The sequence below is a fragment of the Podarcis pityusensis genome (genome assembly GCF_964106645.2).
Source record: "Podarcis pityusensis genome assembly, chromosome: 11".
In the NCBI taxonomy this organism is placed as follows: domain Eukaryota; kingdom Metazoa; phylum Chordata; class Lepidosauria; order Squamata; family Lacertidae; genus Podarcis; species Podarcis pityusensis.
Window position 1 is genome coordinate 31,486,533 of NC_138036.1, and position 19,829 is coordinate 31,506,361.

General features: G+C 41.7%; 1 protein-coding gene across 2 annotated transcripts; it reads left to right on the top strand.

Moving 5' to 3' along the window:
- The first annotated feature begins 580 nt into the window (after nt 1-580).
- Nucleotides 581-19,415, top strand: LOC308458953 (V-type proton ATPase subunit S1-like protein). Of its 2 annotated transcripts, none has more exons than XM_080973836.1 (7): nt 581-755; nt 7,374-7,414; nt 8,550-8,611; nt 10,282-10,514; nt 12,614-12,664; nt 13,130-13,373; nt 17,953-19,415. In XM_080973836.1, exons 1-7 carry the CDS (start codon nt 661-663, stop codon nt 18,253-18,255), a joined length of 1,029 nt encoding a protein of 342 aa, XP_080829962.1. In that variant the 5' UTR covers nt 581-660; the 3' UTR covers nt 18,256-19,415. The 2 variants fall into 2 exon arrangements, with proteins under 2 accessions (XP_080829962.1, XP_080829963.1); XM_080973837.1 differs by having other exon boundaries at nt 727-755; nt 8,550-8,637.
- Nucleotides 19,416-19,829: the final 414 nt, after the last annotated feature.

Here is a 19,829-nt window from a genome sequence, read left to right on the forward strand (position 1 = left end):
CATTTCCACAATTTAAAGTCCAGTCCTTCATATTTCCACATCACTGTGATTTTTTTAATCAATTTTTTTAAAAAAGGTTCTCGCAAAACTTTGTCAGCATTTTAGTGTACATTTCTCCTACCACACACATTTTTCTATGCAATTTAAACGAGCACGTTTTTGCAAGCAATTTCCTCTAGTAGAATGCATTTTTTGTATATTTCCCCCCCCCCCACGAATATGTGCATTTTTGTGCGCAGTATTTGCTTTGAAAACTGCATCTCAAAAATTCAGAGAACTGTGAATTTCAAAGGATACCTGTCCCCCCATCCCTAACTGCAGTCTTCTCTTCATTTAGGGAGCTTTAGTACGGAAGCGCACTTGTCAAAAGACGCTTCTTAATGATCAGCTCTTTTTCCTCAAGTGTTCAGTTGCGTCTCCCCCCTCGCTGGCATGAATTGTAAGTCATAAAAGAAAGCTGGCTCTATTCAATAGAGAAAGACAGCTCAGGACAGCCTCTTATTATGTATAGAGAGTATAGAGTAGCCCATGTGGCCTCAGATGCTGCTTCCCATTGGTTGGCTGTGCTATCCATCACATGGTTCCTGAGACTACTGGCTCAGCTCTCGTTGCTACACATGAACAGATGTGCTCGGTCTGGAGGGACCGATTCATTTCTCAATGGAAAGCAACACCACCTTTAGGCTTTTACTTCTCTTTTTCTGTGTAGGATTCTCAGCCCCTGTGGACCAAATATTTGGAAGGATGGAGAGGAGGTAAGTGATTTTGTGAATATTTGTAAATAGCACGGGTGTAGCTGATTTAATGTTGTTTATGCATGGGAGACTGCAAACATACCTTGTATTGTACATTTACAAGGTGGTTGGTTTTTTTAAAAAAACATATATTTTTAAACGCGCAATTAATGCAAAAGCAAACTGTTTCAGCCTTTAAAGATTCTGTAAGCTAGTTCCGTAAAAGCAGGCTTATGAACTTCAATGGGACTCCTCTTGAGAAACTGTATTATCAATTGCACATTAACGGGATCCTCTTTCATGTGATTTTATAGCTGAAGCTTGAAGATGAGAGATGAGTCTCTTTTGCATTTCTCTTTGCTTTTGTGACTTCACCTTGCTTCTGAAGTGTTAATAGCAGAGATATAAATAAAACAGCGTAGGTGTAAAACATGTTTGCAGAACACATTGTCGATGGCATTTTTTAAATGAAAAACACACAAAAGGAAGCTTATTGTATGAATATAGATGCAGTTTGAGCTTCATACAAAAAAGAAGACGCAACCTAATCTAAGCCCTCCTGTTTTCATCTCTGTGAACCTGTAACACACTGTTTCATTTGTGCAGTATAAATGGATCTCAGACATTTCAGCAGGTGTTGGGAGTTGACTTGAGGGAAGCAACAAAGAGAAGTAATCATAAAGGGGAAATAGCTAAACTGAATTCTAAGTATTTTGTCTTGCAGCCACTAATACATTTAACACATACAGGTCAGAAAACACTGATGAGGATCACACAACTACTGATGAAATCTGTGCATTTAGGGTAACAGGGGCATGTGGTGATTTGCTTAAGCTTGTATTAAGAGATCTGTGGCTTGGTTAACTGATGAATTAAAATGTGCTGTAACATTTAAGTTGTTTGCTCTGATGATGGTAGATTCCCAATTAAGAAGTGTTGCATGTCACGGAATAAGGTGATGTAACTTTCAAAGAACTGAATTTAAAAAACAACAACTTTACAGGGTCAGCTCACAAGTTGGCTCCAGATGTCTGATTTTATGTTGATGAAAGCATGGTCATGTGCTTGGTTTAACATGCATGAAACATAATTTTGAGGTGGTGGTGATTTTTAAAGCTGACATGTTCATTCCTCAACCATTAACTAGTAATTAGGAGGTACTTAACTAGTAATTTTACTTGATACTATTTTAAAGTTTGCATTATCTTTCAATGTATGTTAAATTTCTGCAAAAAGCAAAGATAAAGGAGTTAGGAAAGCAAGTTAAACCTTGCAGGAGCTGAGCTCATAAGCAAAACAAAGTTCCTTGTAAGAGTAAAGGGCCTTTTTCAATTAAGTGTCTGTTGAAATTATTTATTTTGTTTCATACCATTTATATACCTCTTGATTGTAAACAAAACAAAACATTGAAAGTGGTTTAGAGTTATCAAATCAGAACTTCATAAAGTGATGCGTGTCAGTGATACTGTCCTGAATATATTGTATCTACTGTGTTGTGCCTATCAACTTTCAAGAAAAATATTTGTGGAAAATATATCTATATACTGTATGTCTTGAATGTGATCTGCACTGTTTGGAAAGCAGGGTTCTCTTTGAGTCTGGAGTCACTCTGGGATAACTACGACCAATGCCTGTGGTTTGCCAAAGGGTGTGAGTCTTGATTTAGTGCCAAAGTCACTGGGGAAACTTACACCTGGAAATAAAAGCAGGAGGTCCTTAAGGGAAGCTGAAATTATTGCCATTATAAGAGTATACAACGGCATGCGTATAAAACACATATTCTTCTATATCTCATTGTCTGCACTACTAAGGTTGCTTCAGATGAAAGTGTTTGCATGTTGTGAGTGTGGAGAATCGGCTTGCCTGAATTCCAGGCGCCTCATCTGGCCTCCATGAGTCCAAATAGACAAGCAGAATCACCAGGAGCAGTGGTAATAAATAAAATGAAAATATCAGCTATTGTGGTGTCCCCATGTAGGAAGGAATTCTTTGAGAGACTTTATGCTCAGCTTCTTGTTTTGGCATTAACAGTGGCTGAAGATGCTGCTCTTAAATCCATCGGTGATGAGGCAGTGCTAAGGTGGAAAGTCATTACTGGTGGACATTATCATAGAAACGGAGAATTGTAGAGTTGGAAGCAACCGTGAGGGTAATCTAGTTCAATGTCCAGATAGATTACCACAACTACACAGCCTTCTGCTTGCTACTGATTGGATGTGCATGAGCATTGGGATGCACATCCCTGTGGGAACATGGGACTTGGTAGAAAACAGGTTCCTTCCTTTTTGCCCATATAACCCATTACTGTCTACTCTGACTGCCAGTGGCTCTCCGGGGTCTCAGATCTTTCACATCACCTGTTATTTGATCCTTTTTAACTGGACATACCTGGAAGTGCCTGGGAACTGAACCTGGCACGATTTGCACACCAAGCTTATATTCTACCATCTTAATTGTGATACTCACTTAAACACAATTGTACTGAGCCCAGTAAGCTTTTTAAAACACATAGTTCAAAATCAAACAAAATAACCTATTGTTATATTATACAACATACAAGTCCTTATCATGCCCTTTTTTTTTTGCAACATCATATTCCTGGATCATCTGTGATTCAGTCATATTAATTAACAAGTTCGTTGCTAACAAACTCTATCCTCTTGCATGACCTTTTTTCCAATAAGCAAACCAGATTTTGTTATCTTGTTGATGGATAATGCCATCTGATAAGTAGGCACTTATACTCTTTTATACATATAATCTTACGTAATTGGGCATTACTTAGTGATTAGCTGTTCCAGTGCCGTTCATTAGAGCTAAGCCAATTTCAGTTCTGCTAGTGACAGATCTGGAATAGATGAGATAACCAGCGCACAGGTATTAAATGATATAATGGGCCTAGTATTGCTCTGTTTACATCCAGATTGCATTTTGCTTGAAGGCCCAAATTATATAACACATGGATCATGGGCTGTGTACAGATTACTAGTTCTGCAAAACAACTGAATTGACTTTCCCTACTGTGGCATCAACTCTGATCAAATGTCAGTAATGTTATAACTGTACAAAGGTCATGAAGAAGGGGAATAGCCTCACGGAGTGGGGAGCCAGTAGCAACTGCTTCTTCTAGCTTCATACATGTCAGTGGAGAGATGAAATTAAGTAGATGGGATCCTGATTTGTCTTTTCAGGGGTCAGTTTGAAATACAATGAAAATGTCAGAAAGCAATTTGACCAGAGACAATATAGAGCACTCACAATATAGACACAGATGCCACAAGCAATGGCAATCTCTGAAAGGATATAAATGATATATAGGCTATGTATGTGTATATTTTATTTGTGTCCCTTTGCTGCAAAAAGGACCTACCCATCTCATATCTCCAGCTTTGACCTGAATGGGGAATTTGAGAAATGTCAGTGTTACATTGCCTGTAGCTCCAACGCTAAGGCCATCTTGCTTGCCAGGGTCTGGCTCCCCTCTCATCATGACAAGGAGGGCAAATTGCTGTGCTCAATGTTATGGAACTTTGTTTCAGAGCCAAACTTGGGCTGTGCATGCACATTTGAAGCACATGCCTTCCCTGAAAGAATTCTGGGCACTGTAGTTGACCCCTCACAGAGTTCCAGTTCCCAGCAACCCTTAACAAACTACAGTGCCCAGAATTCTTTGTGGGAGGAAAATGTGCTTTTATGTGCTACATGGAGTTACATTTACAGGTAGGTAGCCGTGTTGGTCTGCTGTAGTCGAAACAAAATAAAAAAAATCCAGTAGCACCTTAGATACCAACTAAGTTTGTCATTGGTATGAGAAGTGAAGAAGTGTGCATGCACATGAAAGCTCATACCAATGACAAACTTAGTTGGTCTCTAAGGTGCTACTGGAAGGAATTTTTTTATGGAGTTACATGTAACTTTATCCCCCCCCCCCCAACAAATGGCTTTTAAAAATAAAATGAGAAAATGAAAAGCAGCCAAGGGAGATGGCAGTCAGGAGTGGCTGGAAGGGCAGGTGGTTGCCATCTCTGTTTCATCTTAAAATTACTCAACCCCAGTTGCTTTTCTCCCTATAGGGAAAGATATAGATAGACTTATATGTTTTACACTGCAATGGAAAAGCAGTTTGAGAAGATGATTTTGACAAGAAAAAGAGTGGTCAGGATAACATTAAGCGCCTCTTCTCCACCTGTTCTTCCTTCGTTCTTAATTATAGCCTCCAGTGTGTGCTTAATTCGCTAAAATAGAAAAAAAATGTGCCTGGAAAAGTTACTTTAAATGTCACATAACATGTATTGTATCCCTTAGATATGTTGTTATGGGGAATCTACAGAACCCACAGAATGAATCCTAGGCCATGTTAACACATTGCAAGACCTTCACACGAGCCCATGGAACATGCCAGCATGCAAGGAGTGTGTCACGGTTTCCTAGACACAACGGTGACGAGGACAGTCTGCAAATTGCAAGGAAGCAAATAACCATCCAGGCTTCTTTGTGACAAACACCACCTGCTTCCCTCAAGGAGTGGGAAGCTCGCTGTTTGTATCTGTCAGTCTGTGGCATTCTGCAGAGGCTCGCAGATTACTCTTGCCACCAGGTTTCTAGCAGAGTTATGCATATTTCATTGGGGAGTGCACATTTAGCACTTTGTGGATGTTTTCCTGCTGAGAGTAGAATCTTGTTACTTTGGCGTGAAACACGGTTTCATTTTCTGGTGGTTTTCTGGGAGGCAGAAGGCAACCTCCCATAAGTGTCAGATTCTAAACCAGCATCTCATAGCAACTGCTCAGGGACACGCCATACGCCTCGCTGGGCGTCTAAACAAGCATATCCACCTTCTTGCTGTGAATTGATGTTTCACACCAATTAGGCTCCTTCGGAGACGAACTTTTCAAATGTGACATAAACCTTCGTTTCGTTCCAAACATCACACGAAGGGCCTTCACAGCAGCTGTGCTGGAAGTGCAATTCTCCAGGTGCTCCTCTAAACCATATGGCCTGGCTATGCCCTCTTATCTCACATTTCTAGGCAGATGCAATTAATCATATTAATTTTGCCCCTGGCACATTTTGCAGCTTTCTTTATCTCTCTTGTATGTGTTATCTGTCTAAAACATGGGCACTCACTAACTACCAAGAAGCGTATTGGTGAATTTTTTAAAAAATCAGCAGGACTACAGAATATTGTCAGACCCCTCAGGCTTTTGTAATCTTCTATTTTTATGACATTAATATTAAATCAAAAGGACATAAGAAGAGCCAGCTGCACATGTCCAAATGCCCATTTAGTCCAACATCCTTTTCTCACACTAGTCAACCAGATGCCTCAAACAGGACGTAAGCACCTAGGAGGTGACATTTGGGGGGGGCAAGCCCCCCCCCATATTTTCAGGGAAGGACTGGAACCCCCCATTCCACGGCAATCCTCAAAAGGATGTGCCAGGGTGAAGAGGCTTTGCTCTGCCACATCCTTTTCAGGATCGCTGGGCAGGGGCGTAGGAAGGGGGGTGCGGCCCAAAATGGCAGCATGGGGCTTATGTCCACTAGGCAGACTCCGTGGGCAGCTTGCCCTGCCCCCGTGGGCGGCCTGCCCCACCCCTGCTACTCCTGCTAGCTACGCCCCTGTCACTGGGATGCCTTTCCAGAAGTTCTTAGGCCCTGAAATATACTCGGAGTTGAGAGTGGATTTCATGCTCTTTGTTCAGCTCATAGTGGTGAGGAGGAATCGAAGTTCCACCAGAATGTCTGCTTTATATACATTATTTACACAATGGGCTTCACCTGTAGGGCAATCAGGTTGCAGATTCACTTCCACCTGGAGCTGGATTGGGTGGCTCCTGTGGACCAATCAGACTGCTGCATTCTGGACCCTATTGTTCTAGGACCAATCAGACTGCTCCATTCTGAATCCTATTGTTCTAGGACCAATCAGGTTTCTGCCTTTTAGATCCTATTCAACTCAGTACATAACTGGCCCATTGTTCCAAAAGCAAATGATGGATATTCCAATAGTCAGGATGTACCAAGGAGACAGTGTTAGAAACAGATATGAAAGCTAGGAGCAACAATGGAAAGTCTAGGTGCACTTTTTTAATAACAAGAATACAAAGCTGAAAATGAATGAACTGCAGCTAAAACACTGTGTTCATTTTTCACATGGTCTAATCCTTCCCCTGCCTACCCACCTAATATTCTTAAGAGGGCCTCTTCTCTAGTCTTCAGAGAGTAGCTGGAAGTGGGGAGGCAGTTTTCCACTCTGTAGTTTTTATCTGAAATCTTACGCTCAGAAACAGCTCACGCTAATGAGATTCCCAGTTGCAAAATGAGCCTAGAATGGGGGGGGGGGGTCCAAACACTGCAAGGAGAAAGTGGACAATAGTCAGTGTCTGCAAGAAGGCATCCCAAGGTGCAAGAAAATGGACCTATTAGCTATAGCCACAGAATAGACAACATGGTGGCTAGTTAAGGCTGTGTTTTCCATGGCCTTTGAGATTTCATTTGCATTTAATAAATGCATTGTTTTTCAGGTTATCTTGCAGTTCTGCTTTAGCTAAACACTGATCTCCCCCAGCATAAGTACGGTCCAGAAGTTGAGAGAATAGTGCTGATTTACTGTTTTGTGTGTCTGCTTTGTTGCAGTTTCTTTGCATTCTCTGACCAAGACTTGCTACAAAGAAATGGTAAGGTTTTCAGCTTCCTTTTGAATGAAGTGGCACCAATATTCTTGGTCACTGTATACAATTTATGATTTAAAAAAAGGATTGAAGCTTTTTGTCCATATGAGAACCTGACCAAGGATTTAGGACATTGTGTGGCCTTAGTTCTCTGACAAGAGTCTTCCTTTGCATAAAACGGGCCTTCTCAGTGGTGGTGCCCTGGCTATGGTCTGCTCTGACACCTAAATTATGTTCCAAAACCCAAACTTAGAAAAAAATATATCCAAAAACCGCCCCCTGCCAAAGTTTCTTTTTTTGATGTATATCAAAGCACAAATTGCTTTGCCTTTGCTGGGTTTTTTTGTGCTTACAGTATATATATATGTGTGTGTGTGTGTGTGTGTGTGTGTGTATATATATATATATATATATATATATATATGATTTTACTGTATTTGTTGACTTTTGGAAATCACCCAGAGAACTTTAATTGATGGACAGTTTAGAAACAGGACAAACAAACAAACAAACAAACAAGGAAGATTAATAAAGCCTCCCGTTTAGTACTGACTACACTGAAACACTGCGTTCTTACTGCAGTGTAAATATACCCTTTCCTCTTCCTGTGGGTGGGACTGGGTGTGTCTAAAAGTAGAGGCTAAGCAAAAGATGTGCAGTGCTATAGCCTGAGAATGATAGGAAAGAGGGAACAGGAGGGAGAGCATCTCAAGATGTTTATGAGCACCTGCTCACAGTGTAACTGGCTTGCTTGGCTGCACCTTGGAGAAAGTCCCAGAATCATTAAAAGGCCCAGTTTTGGTTAGCTGTTCTTTCTCAAGAAAGAAGAGGTACATAAATGTACTTCCTATTCTACACAAAAATCAGTTTGTAGCATATTATGAAAAGGGAAGACAGAATTAAAAAATGATGGGTGGTATTCAGCTGACTTTTACTTGGGGTAGATATGTCCGTCATGTTCATTATTTTCAATGGGTCTGAATAAAACTTAGATGAATACAACTCTGTAGTGTTAGAATTATATTTTAATGAGAAGATTGTAGAATAGGACGTGGTGTTCTTTTTTTGCATTAAGTAATGTATGTTGTTGAAAGGCGTTCAAGCCTATATACAACAAATATTTTTATTTCTTCTTCTTCAGGCCGACGATATGATGGCAGTGTGAAGCCAAAACTTAATTTACAACAAATAGCATTTGCACAGGTATGGAGGTACCAGGAAACTGGATTGTAAGTTCTTCCATGATGCACATAACCATACTTTTCTTCTGAATTCTATAGGGTAGCTGTTACGCTGGTCTGAATTTTTTTTGCAGTGGAATATGTAGTTTGTGTATTGGAAAGCTGTTATCTTTTTCATCCGTGAAGCAAATAATCAAAATAAAAAATAAAGGTTCCGGATGTATTTTGAAAGGTGCTTGGCACCTTTCAAGTTCCGTTTGATTAGACCAACTTTTACTTTGGCACAGTTTCCATTGACTGCAAAGGCAATGCTGTATAATCAAGAGACATTAAGATCTTAGTTGAAAATATTGGGGCAGAATGCATAATTTCGGTGCAGCCTCTGAGTTTTTAATCTTGGTGTGAACTTTGCTTGGATAACACATTGCTTACTACCTAAAAATGCAAGGTACCTGTTTCAGAGACCCTACAAAAAATATACTAATTCTCAGAACCAGGGGTTCAAAAGCTTTTAATGACATATGCCTATTAGTAGAGCTTTGCATTTCTTCAAAACTTAAAAGTCTGCAAATATCTGAGCTATGTACTTGAACAATTAGGGGGTGTTCACATGTTATCTTGCACCTGTGCCCAAGTTGTTTATACCTGTGTTCGGCTGCTCCTGAAAAAGAATCTACCGTGATTCTTTCCCTTATGTCAGTTTTCTGCCCACCAAGTCATTAATGCCATGTTTTCTGTGTTACTCACTGCTGACCTAAGATTTGATATCTTGTGTTCCAAGTTCCCACAAAACCACTGATAGCTTTTAGGCTTCAGTTTGAGAATCTATTCCCTAAGTGGACAAGCAAATAGTTAGACAAGTAAGATAAGCAGATTTTATTTTCACCACCACACTTCCACAAAAATGTAATTAAAATTGCTTTCTTTCTTTCTACATTTCTATTTTCTACATTTGTTGAACTCCTATCCTGACTTTTACCATGACACAATGAGTTTCACAGAAGTATTTTTAATGAGCTAAGAGATATTCCTGCATAATGGTGTGTGGGGAAAAACTCATGTCCTTCATATCACAGATAAATTGTCCACATTAGATGATCTGCAGTTGGAATGTCACCTGGAAAAGCAGGGAATAGTTAATCTGGTGCCTTCCAGATGTTATGAACTACAACTTCCATCAGCTGCAGCCAGTATGACCAGCGGCCAGGAATGATGGGAGTAGTAGTCCCATCTTTGTAGCTCCACATTGGCTGTCCCTGAATTGTTAATGTGTGTCAGGTATGCTTCGTCAATGCTCATGAAGTTCACCTGAGGATTATTATTTTAGCATTTCTGTTGCACGGTACTAACAACATATATCCCATTTTATCCATGCAGAATCCTGGAAGCCAGTTTTAAAAATGGTCTGGTGAGCTTTTATGCCTCAGCCAGGATTTGAGCTTTTGTGTTTCAAACCTACCCACCTACAAGTCTCTGCTTTACACTGAGCCTTGGCATTGGGAGTAGGGAAAGTAAATTACTGCTTTTCAGCATACACCACAAACCCTTTATGGTGAAATGCTTTATGCTGAAATAACAGGGACTGCATTTGGCTTAAAGATTCAAAGATAATTTGCATGTTGCTATTAGTATTAATTATTTCATAGCAAAGGCAAACCTGCTAACTCTGAACTCTTCCTTGATTATATGCAGATTGTGAATTACAATGGAAGCAGCAAAGAGAATTCAGAGAGAGAGTCTGTCATCCACACTCACTACAGCCCTCTCAACATCACAGTCAATGGAAGCCATTGTATTCTTTTTTGGGCCAGAAGGATCATGATTAGGTTTCAGAATCACACACAGCTGGACCTAACAGACAAGACATTTGGTGTCCATGCCACCGTGGATGTTGCAGATTCAAACTGCAGTGAAGAAAATGCAATGTAAGATTATGACCTACTGTGCTCATGAGTTGCTTGTGCCTGGTGTACAATTGAAGCAAATTTAGAAACACCCACATAGTATTGTCTTTGCGTCGGTGCCGCCTGTGATGCTACGTGGCTGAGCTGTTTCGATGGCTTGAAATGTTCACCAACATCCCTATTGCTCAGGCTATAAAGTTAATAGAGTATTTGCAGTCCAGCTTCTGTGAAAAAGGTAAACCTGCCAGTTTATCTGAGATGAACACTTCACACAGGGCCAAGAGACAGTAAGAAATAGGTTTGTTGTGCATGCTGGGTGGACTGGGGAAAGGTTCCAAGATGTAGGTGAGAGGAAGGACAGAGAGCCATGAGCCAAGATATCTGAAGGAAGGATGCACAGCTAGGCAGTGGACTGAAAAACTGGAACCTGAGGGAAGGGTAGGTGAAGAAATGTTGGTTTGGGGAAACAGGGAAACTGAAGCAAGAAGAGGCTAATTATACTAGTTTCCAGAGTTCCCTGGGAAGAGGGATCAATTTTCAAAGCACACTGGGAATTGTAGCTCTGTGAGGGGAATAGGGATCCCCCAACAATTCTCAGCAGCCTTAACAAACTACCACTCCCATAATTACTTGAGGGAGAAGGCCACGACTGTTGAAAGTGGTATCGTTGTGCTTTAAATGTATGTGTATTGTGGCCTAAGAAAGAGCATGATTCCCAGCTCCCTCAGTCAGGTGGTGGTGCAATCCTTCCAAATCCTTCATTGGATTTGGAAGATCTCAATAAATTTAGGCTAGTCACAGTTGTCTTCCGGGATGAGGTTCTTCAGCTGATGGTCATTGACCAGAATCTCTCACAGTTTGAACACACCTGGTTCCTTGGCCGTCCTCCAAGTGTCTCCTTTGCAGAAGTATGGAAGGTTGCCACAAGAGAGAGAGAGGAACAGACTTGCAACAGACATTGATATCAGATTGTTAATTTATAGCCTGTATGGTTTGCTGGTTTTGTTAATGGCTGTTTAAATGGTGCTTATGTGGATGGTTGGAAGTTTTAAACAGGTTCAATTTATTTATGATCACTTTGAGCCTGTGGTTTTATGGAATTGCCTCAGTTTTTATATTTTACTGTCCTGCGCAACCCCCCAGGACCGTATGTTATGAGATGGGAAAAACCCCAGCAAGTTAGCTTGAGGGAAGTGTTTCCAGCCTTGTCCCTGTGGGTGCCATGGCACCGGCAAAGGGGTTCTTTGCTGTCTCCAGGCACCATAATCCTCAAATTTTCAGCTTTCATGCTTTTTTAAAAAAAGGAAGTTTCTTGCATTTGTAGAACCTGATAAATGAGGCAAAACATACAGACGCAATTCTTCTCATTATTAGCCTGCTTCACCTTTGCAGTGTCACCCCTCACTCCCCCAAAAACGAGGGAAAATCCCCCCCAGCATATTCTAAATGTGCAGGTGAAAGGCAGAGAGATGCATTGGGGACAGAGAGGGAGAGGCATGTGTGGCCTGTGTGTGAGAGGAGAGGGAGGGAAGGAAGGGGCGTGTTATGCTGCTGTCTGTGAGAAAAGTGTTTGTGTGAGAGTGGTATGACTATATAGTCTGTGTGTATGGGAGAGGGAGAGGGAGAGGGAGAGGGAGAGATGCACTTGGGGGGGGGGAGAGCTATGTACATATGAGGCATGTGAGTGTTGAGTGTGATAGAGTTGCCTGTGTCTCTGTATGTGTGCTGGGAGTGTGTGCAGTATGTGAGGCAGCGACTGCAGTGTCACCCCTTGTATGTTTCTCCTGGTACTAGGGAATGTTCCCTGTTGTGACTAAAAAGCATCATCATCACTGTGCGTGCTTGTGAGGGATCAGTATTGTGTGACCTCCACAATCAGGACCAGCCAGTACTCTCTCTAATTTTGTGTTATGTCATGTCCCCATGTCAGTCATGTTGTGTTATTCCAGGCGCCCAAATCCAGCACTAGGGCCTACAGCACTTTCTCAAAACTCAAAATGTGCCCACTGGTCCAAAAAGGTTGGCAATCTCTGGCTTGAATAATATAGTTTAGCTACCTTTCTTCTTTCTTCTTTTTCACATTTATGAATCTAAGCTGACATTGTTCTTTTTTGTCATAGGCTTTCACTTAATTTTGGTGACATTGACAATTTGAAGGGATTTGTCATCAGGTACGTCTTCAAACATGAATTCATTTTTTTCCTGGATCAGGAAACATCTTATATTAAAGCCTGTTTGAACTGTTTGCTTATCACTAAGCAAACTGGAGGCTTTAAAGCATTTTAGATAGTCCTATAATGCAGGAAAATGCTGTCATAAAACACTACCTTAAAATACAATTCCATTCATTTCTGTAGGAGTGTTAACCATGTGTCTAACTCTTCCTTGTTGAAATGAATGGGGCTTAGAAGTATTTAACTTTGACTGGCAATGTGCTTGGTGTTGATAGCCCCAATTATGAATTTTATGAGAAGCAAAATTCTGTCCTCAATTGACTGGAAATGCAAAGTGGTTTTTGCCTGACCCCATAATACAATTGGGTATTTCCCCTTGGTAAAAAGTAATGGAAGGAAACAGTGATATCTGTTGCATCCAAGACTCTGTTTCTCTTATTTCTCTGATTCCTCCTCTCCCAGATTCATGCTGACCAACAGTTATTACAAGCTGTCCATTCAAAACTGGTTTACCTTACATAGAATCCAACTCATTTACAACCATTCCGTACAAGCAACGTTCAATGCGACACGAATACATGCACCAGCGAGCTACTCCTATCACTGTGAACATGTTAGCAACTTGCAGAGGTATGATGCGCTCCTGACGCCCAGCTCCACAAATGATGCAGCCAAGCTCTGGGAAGTCACTTTTATTGACTTTCAGGTAATATGAGGAAAAACCAAAGCAAGTACATCTGGTCAACCTGTGGTCCTCCAGGTGTTAATGGACTACAACTCCCATATTCCCTGACCTTTGGCCATGCTGACTGGGGCTGATGGGAGTTGGAGTCCAACAATGTTTGACGGACTCAAGTTCCTGCCCCTGATGTGCATGGTGGCAGCAAGAAAGCTTAATGATCTACTGAAAGCAGATTACGATACGATAATCTTTATTGTCATTGTCCCATAAGTGAAAAAGTAGGATTTGAACAGGAAAGAATGTAGTTTCACCTTTGTTATATGACATGCAGTACAATTGTAAGCATATTTACTCAGAAGTAATTCTCATTATGTTGGTTAAATATATATATATTGTAAAGCATTTTTATTCCCCATTCAAAAGGATTACAAATGCCAAGGATAAGACAGTCCCTGGCTTCAAGTTTAGAATCTAAAAGACATGGCACAAAGGGAAAAAGGGTTAGGAGGGAGTAGAAAAACAAAAATCCAGGAACTTTTTCTTAGTTATGTTCAATGGGACTCTCTACGAAATGTGTTTAGCACTGTAACCATAATATTGTTTAGGGTTGATTCATTTGTCTATGGGGTGATTTTGGAACAGCTTGCAAGACAGGGTTCAGGTGTTGCTGGACTACAGTTCCCATTGTACCTGACCCGATCATTGGCCATGCTGGTTGGGGATGATGGTTGAAGTGCAACAACATCTAGAGGGCCACAGTCTTACTGCCCATGTTGAATAGACATTTGTTGATGACTCTGATTGGGCTTCATGTGCAAAGCAATAATACTTTCTATGATGTTTGGGAAATCTTCATGCAGGACTATGCTCTGCATCCTCAAATATCGGCCAGTCAACTTCATGGGGGAACATAAGAAGAGCCTGCTGGATCAGGCCAGAGGCCCATTTAGTCCAGCATCACAGTGCCCAAGCAGATGCCTTTGGGAAGCCCAAATGCAGGACCTGAGCTCAACAGCCCTCTCCCCACTTGTGATTCCCTGGAAATAAGAAGTGATCCAGAAACCACATAAATCCGAGTACCTATATTTAACCTGACTTACAAAATAATCCTAAGCATTTCAACTGAGTAGAGTGAGGCCTACTAAGTTTAACAGGGCTTAGTAAGTATGTCTAGAATCATATCCCATGGCTAGCTAAACCCAGCGCATTTGTCACTGACAATGACAGCTTCACATTTATCTTTCACTCCTTTTAATGCAATGTTTAGGTGGGAAAATACATGATGGGGCATCACCATTATTCTTTCTCTTCTCTCTCTCTCTCTGTCTCCATGTAGGCTGGGAGGAAGCAATAGCATGTTGCCATTTCTGGTGACAAATGCACATTTAATAAAATGTCTAGTTTGAGCCTTCTTCTCATTGCCTTGTTTTATGTGGGGATAGATCCCTGATTGCTCTGCCTTCCACAGTTCAGTGACAAGATCACTCTTGGGTCAGTTGCTGAGGTCAGCTAAGGAGAGGATATAAGGGCTGCTACTGACTCTTATCTCCTTATGAGGATCAGAGGAAAGGGCGAGAGGGCAAGCCTAACTGCTCACTCCAAAAGAGACAATTTAGCCACCAAGGAATCTCCCTTTGTGTCACCCCTTCTTGTGGGATGTGGAACGAGCCAGCCTCCTTCCTTTGAAGTTGCAGTTGAAATGTGTAGCTGAAATTCTCAACAGCCTCAAGTTGTGTCCTGAGGCTTTTACTCATCTACATGGTGGGTGCTGGAGTCTAGACATCTATCATCTGTTTTTGATCACAGAACACTGTGGGGAGTTTACCTTCTGAAAAAAAAGGTCAGGTGGCAGCTTCTGTACTGTATCAGGATAGCCATATCCTCAGCTGGTTCCCTATCGGGTTTTGATTTTAAATATATAACTCAACATTTTTACATGAGAATATTTCAAATCTTAAACTGATTATGCTGTTGGGAAGAGACTCTTTTTCCCTCGCTTATTTTTACATGTTGGCTAGGGTGCCCACTCCTATTTTTCAGCATTGTTGATTTTCAGCTTCTATAAGAATAAATTTCTTCCTGGAGAGAATTTTTACTTTGAAACTGGCTGCTGGGCTCCTGATTCTTCTGTGTTTGATGGAAGAGCAATCTACGCACCTCAGGTTGTTGTGCTCATGTCCTGCTCACAGACTTTCCACTGGCATCTGGCTTGGCCACTGTGAGAACAGGATGCTGGGTTAGATTGGCCTGATCCAGTAAGCTCTTCTTATGCTCTTATGTATAGGCCCATTACCCAGTGTCTAAATGTAGGTGAGCTGACATGTCACCCCTCAGATAAATAGCAAAATCATCTCCACCTCTGTAATGGGTTTTTCTAGGGTTCCTGCCTTTCTCTTTCTCAACATGTATAGCATACACACTCACTTCAATCCAGGTGTAGTGGGAGGTTCTGCTGTTTTGACTCCTCCAATCCTAACCTGGTTTGATAAAATTAACATCCTGGTTCTGTTGCTCAATGGGCTATCGACCACAGCTATTTTCATGTATAGTTTGGGGATCAGTGGAAGAGTCATGAGCAATGTAGATTGGGAAGGGGACATTAGTGAGCCCCTGTATTAACTTGGATAAATGATTCAAGATATTTCATACCACTTCTAGACAAGAGCAGGAAGGTCTGTGGCACACAGTCATGTGTTGCAATGCTCCCTGGCTCAGCAGGGCCTGTGTATGTTTTGTAGAGGACACTATTATATCAGCTCAGATCTGTACTTGACTTGTGGTGCTTATTTTGAAAAGGTTGGCAACTGCTATTCAGAGGGTCTTTCTGGTAGACAAGGGGGTAGGAGAGGTGACGAGTCACAGGGAGATAAGGATAGAACTCCAAAAATGCTGTACATGGAACAATGAGTGCTGCTTAGTTGCAGTTCTAAAGGCCCTTAAAATAGCTAGAGATGGGTGAGCACCCCATCCCTAGTGGGGAGAAAGACCTATTTCCCCCAAAGTTCTAAACATATTAATAATTTGCAGCCCCCATGTGATCTCGCCAATTCTCTTACTTGGTAGTTATTGTTGTGGCATCTTCAGTGCAACTGTTGTCTCTCTCCTTTCGTCCTGGACTGCTCCAGTGGTAGAGAAGGAAGCATCTGAGGCCTAGCTCTGTTTTCCACTGGTAGGGCAACCTGGGCGGAATTGCATTGCTCTCCTGCCTTGCCAACACTGTGTGCCACTTCTGGTTGCTGAGAGGGGAAGGGGGAAGCAGCAGGGAACTCAGCATGATGCTCTCTGTGCCGTGCTTGCACTGTGCTGAGCTCCCCACTGCCGTGCCTTCTCCCACTCTCAGTAACCAGAACATTGACCTGTGGAGTCCTGTCAGCCACACCTGGTAGGGACCTTGGGAAATGAGGTTTTCCCAGGGCACTAAACAAACATCAGGTGGGAGATATTCTTCCACAGCTCAGGTTAAAATCAGAGCCGAGTAAGAACGTCACAATATTTATCCTTCAAAGAAAGCTGATGCATTCTGAGAGTTATAGCCTGAGCCTGAGATGTATGAACAACTGCATCACCCACAGCATCAACACAAGTAAATTCTGCAAACCTTTATGTCTCTATCTGTATAAACAGGGCTACCTCAACAAATCAGTTGATTATTGGTTGCCTTGGTAGCAGACAGCAATAAAATAGTACGTTTAAAAGCCAGGCTTACACTGAATTACAACGATTGATGTTCAAGAATCTTGATTGCTTGTCAAGGCCCCCAAGCCAGTCCCCCAGAAGAAATAAATTCACACAGACACAGATTTTGGTTTAAGGTTAATGGGCAAAATTTAGGCCACAACTTTCTTGATTACAGCAAACGTGAGCGGTATTGGCTTAGGCATCGACAATAGACTATATCTGACTCCTGCCCACCTTGCAGGGAGTTGGGAAGGGTAAACCACCAATGAGGAAGCCACATCGGGGAAACCCGTCTGCAGCTCTCCTGAGTTCCCAGAGGCCTGGCATGGCCCTAGCCCCTCAAGCGGACTTTGGACAGGATCCAGGCCCTGGATTCCTTTAACAGAATACCCTTGAACATGGAGGGGCAGGCGATGGCTGACCTCCCCTCCCGCCCACATCAATAAACCAGTGCCTAACCGCCAAACCTTACAAAGTTGTGACGATTGCCAAGAGGTTGGTGAAAACCAAGTGGCCGGCACCAATCTGCCAAATAGAAAAATCCCTACTCGTCCCAAGACAGGTGACCAACCAAAGTCCAAAGTAAGGCCAGGGGGCACCTAAAACAAAATGAAGGGTGGGCAGGTGTTCGGCAGCGTGAAGCAGGTGCTCAGCACACATCAACGCTGCTGCTTTTATACCCCCCACGATCACCGCACTCAATCGCGATTGGCCAAAAGAGGCCTGGGGTGATCGTGGTGCCACCCTGGCGTAAAGGGCATCACTCCCCCCACGCCAGGGAGGGGGAAAAATTGTATTGTGGGCCCACCTGCAACCAGGACCATCCTTTAAGATGATCCAATTTAGCAATGGGGAGAAAATATTGAGATGCCTTTAGCCAGGAGAGAGAGGATTTTTAATCCACACCATTTTATTCTCCCAACAGATTCAAGGATTCAACATTGAAGACGGGCAGTTTGCTTATGCCAAAGACTGTGCCTCTTTATTCCCGCCAGCAATCCTGATGGGCCTGGTGATGTCTCTGATTTTGCTTCTAGTTCTGGCCTATGCTCTCCACATGCTGATACACTTGAAATCCCTTGACAGGCACTATGAATGCAAAGCTTCTCCTGCTTACTTCCCACAGATGAAAGATATTGATACGGTAGATGAAAAAGAACCCCTGAGAAACAATGGGATTGAAGTATATGAACTTAGAAGTCAACAGTACTCAAAAATCTATATTTAGCAGTTGTTTTTTTGTTTTCCATAGTTAGGCAGCATACTATTCCTGAGGAACTTTGGCATATGTGGGCTCATGTTAGAATTTTGAGCATCTCAACTTTGATTTAAAACAAGATTTCTAGTTCACATGGTTGTAAAGAAAAAAATGTGGAAGTGTTACAACAGTGTGTGTCCTAATTTCTCAGAAATTCCGATGCAAAATAACACCAATTTATATTGTGGTTCCAATAATGTAAGTAAACAGCATGGTTTTAGAAGTGACAGTCTCATGGTCAGGAACATTTTAGACCTGTCATATTGAGTGTATGGAATCTAGATGCCCAGAACACTCAGCTAACAAAGTGGGAACTTATGACACTTCAAAAACTGCCAAGACTTCCACCCCAAATGAGAGGAAAACATCCCAGCCAAAGGTGCATAGCAAAAATTGATGCTTGATCAAGCTTCTTCAGAAGCTAGAAAGTGAAGACTCTGCTCTTTTTTTTCTTCTTTTTTTTTTGCCATGACATGGGAAGACTCTGAACTACAGTTTTGCATGAAGTGAAATGACCCGCTCTACTTAGAGGTTGATGAACAGAGATTTTCTGGTGCTGAAATGGCGCCAATCTTTGGGCAGAAGGAAACAGCTGCACTTGATCTAATGCAGACATCCTTAACTTGGAGGCCCTCCAAATGTTTTGGACTACAATTCCCATCATTCCCAGCAATGGTCAAGTACTTACTTGTAGTCCAAAACGGTTGGAGGGAATCAGCTTGGGGAAGGTTTAAGTGCCCCATTGAGCTTCTCTCTTTCTGCAACATACATACGACTCCAATTTCGATGTAACAGAACATGTTAATTGCTGATCAGCTGCCAAATGGTGCGTACCTATTATTGTACCTGTTTGCATTACAGAAAAGTGATATTTCTGCTAATCAGCAAATGATGTGCTGCTTCTAAAGATGTTATGCAAATTGTGTCAGTTACATCTCAGTGTTATGCAGATTTGCTGTGGATCTCTTATCTTGTGACGCTTTTCCAAGGGTGCCCTCAGCACTGAGCAGATTTCTCACTTCTGTTGTATCTCAATTAAGTTATCAGCACTTTCTTTTTTGATGTTCCATTCTAATACTTAGCTAAATGTTTTTTACTACATGACTTCTCTGATAAATGATCAAAGGATATCAGACTGTTGGCATTAATTTCAAAAAATGTGTCATTGAGAACAAGGTAAAAGAAAGATCTCAGCGGGAAGGAAGAAATTAATGTAACGAAGATTAGCTCTGATACTGTAAAAGTAAAGCCCTAGTCTTCCCCACTCATTTACAAACCTTTGCAAATCGCGTTTCATAATGAAGGCTTTGAAAACACTGAATAAACACCCCTTCAAAAGCAATAGGCCTCTTAGCAACAGTATAAATAGAGTCCACTGATGGAAAGACTTCCTTAACATGTAGAAACTAGTTCAGTACTAATTTGTTAAATTAACCAGTTTTAGGTCAATCTTGCTTTGAGGTCGAACACAATCTGGATTTCTGTGATATTGCACTTGGGTTCCCCTGGGTTATGCAATGTAACCATCACCCCACCTGTAATGC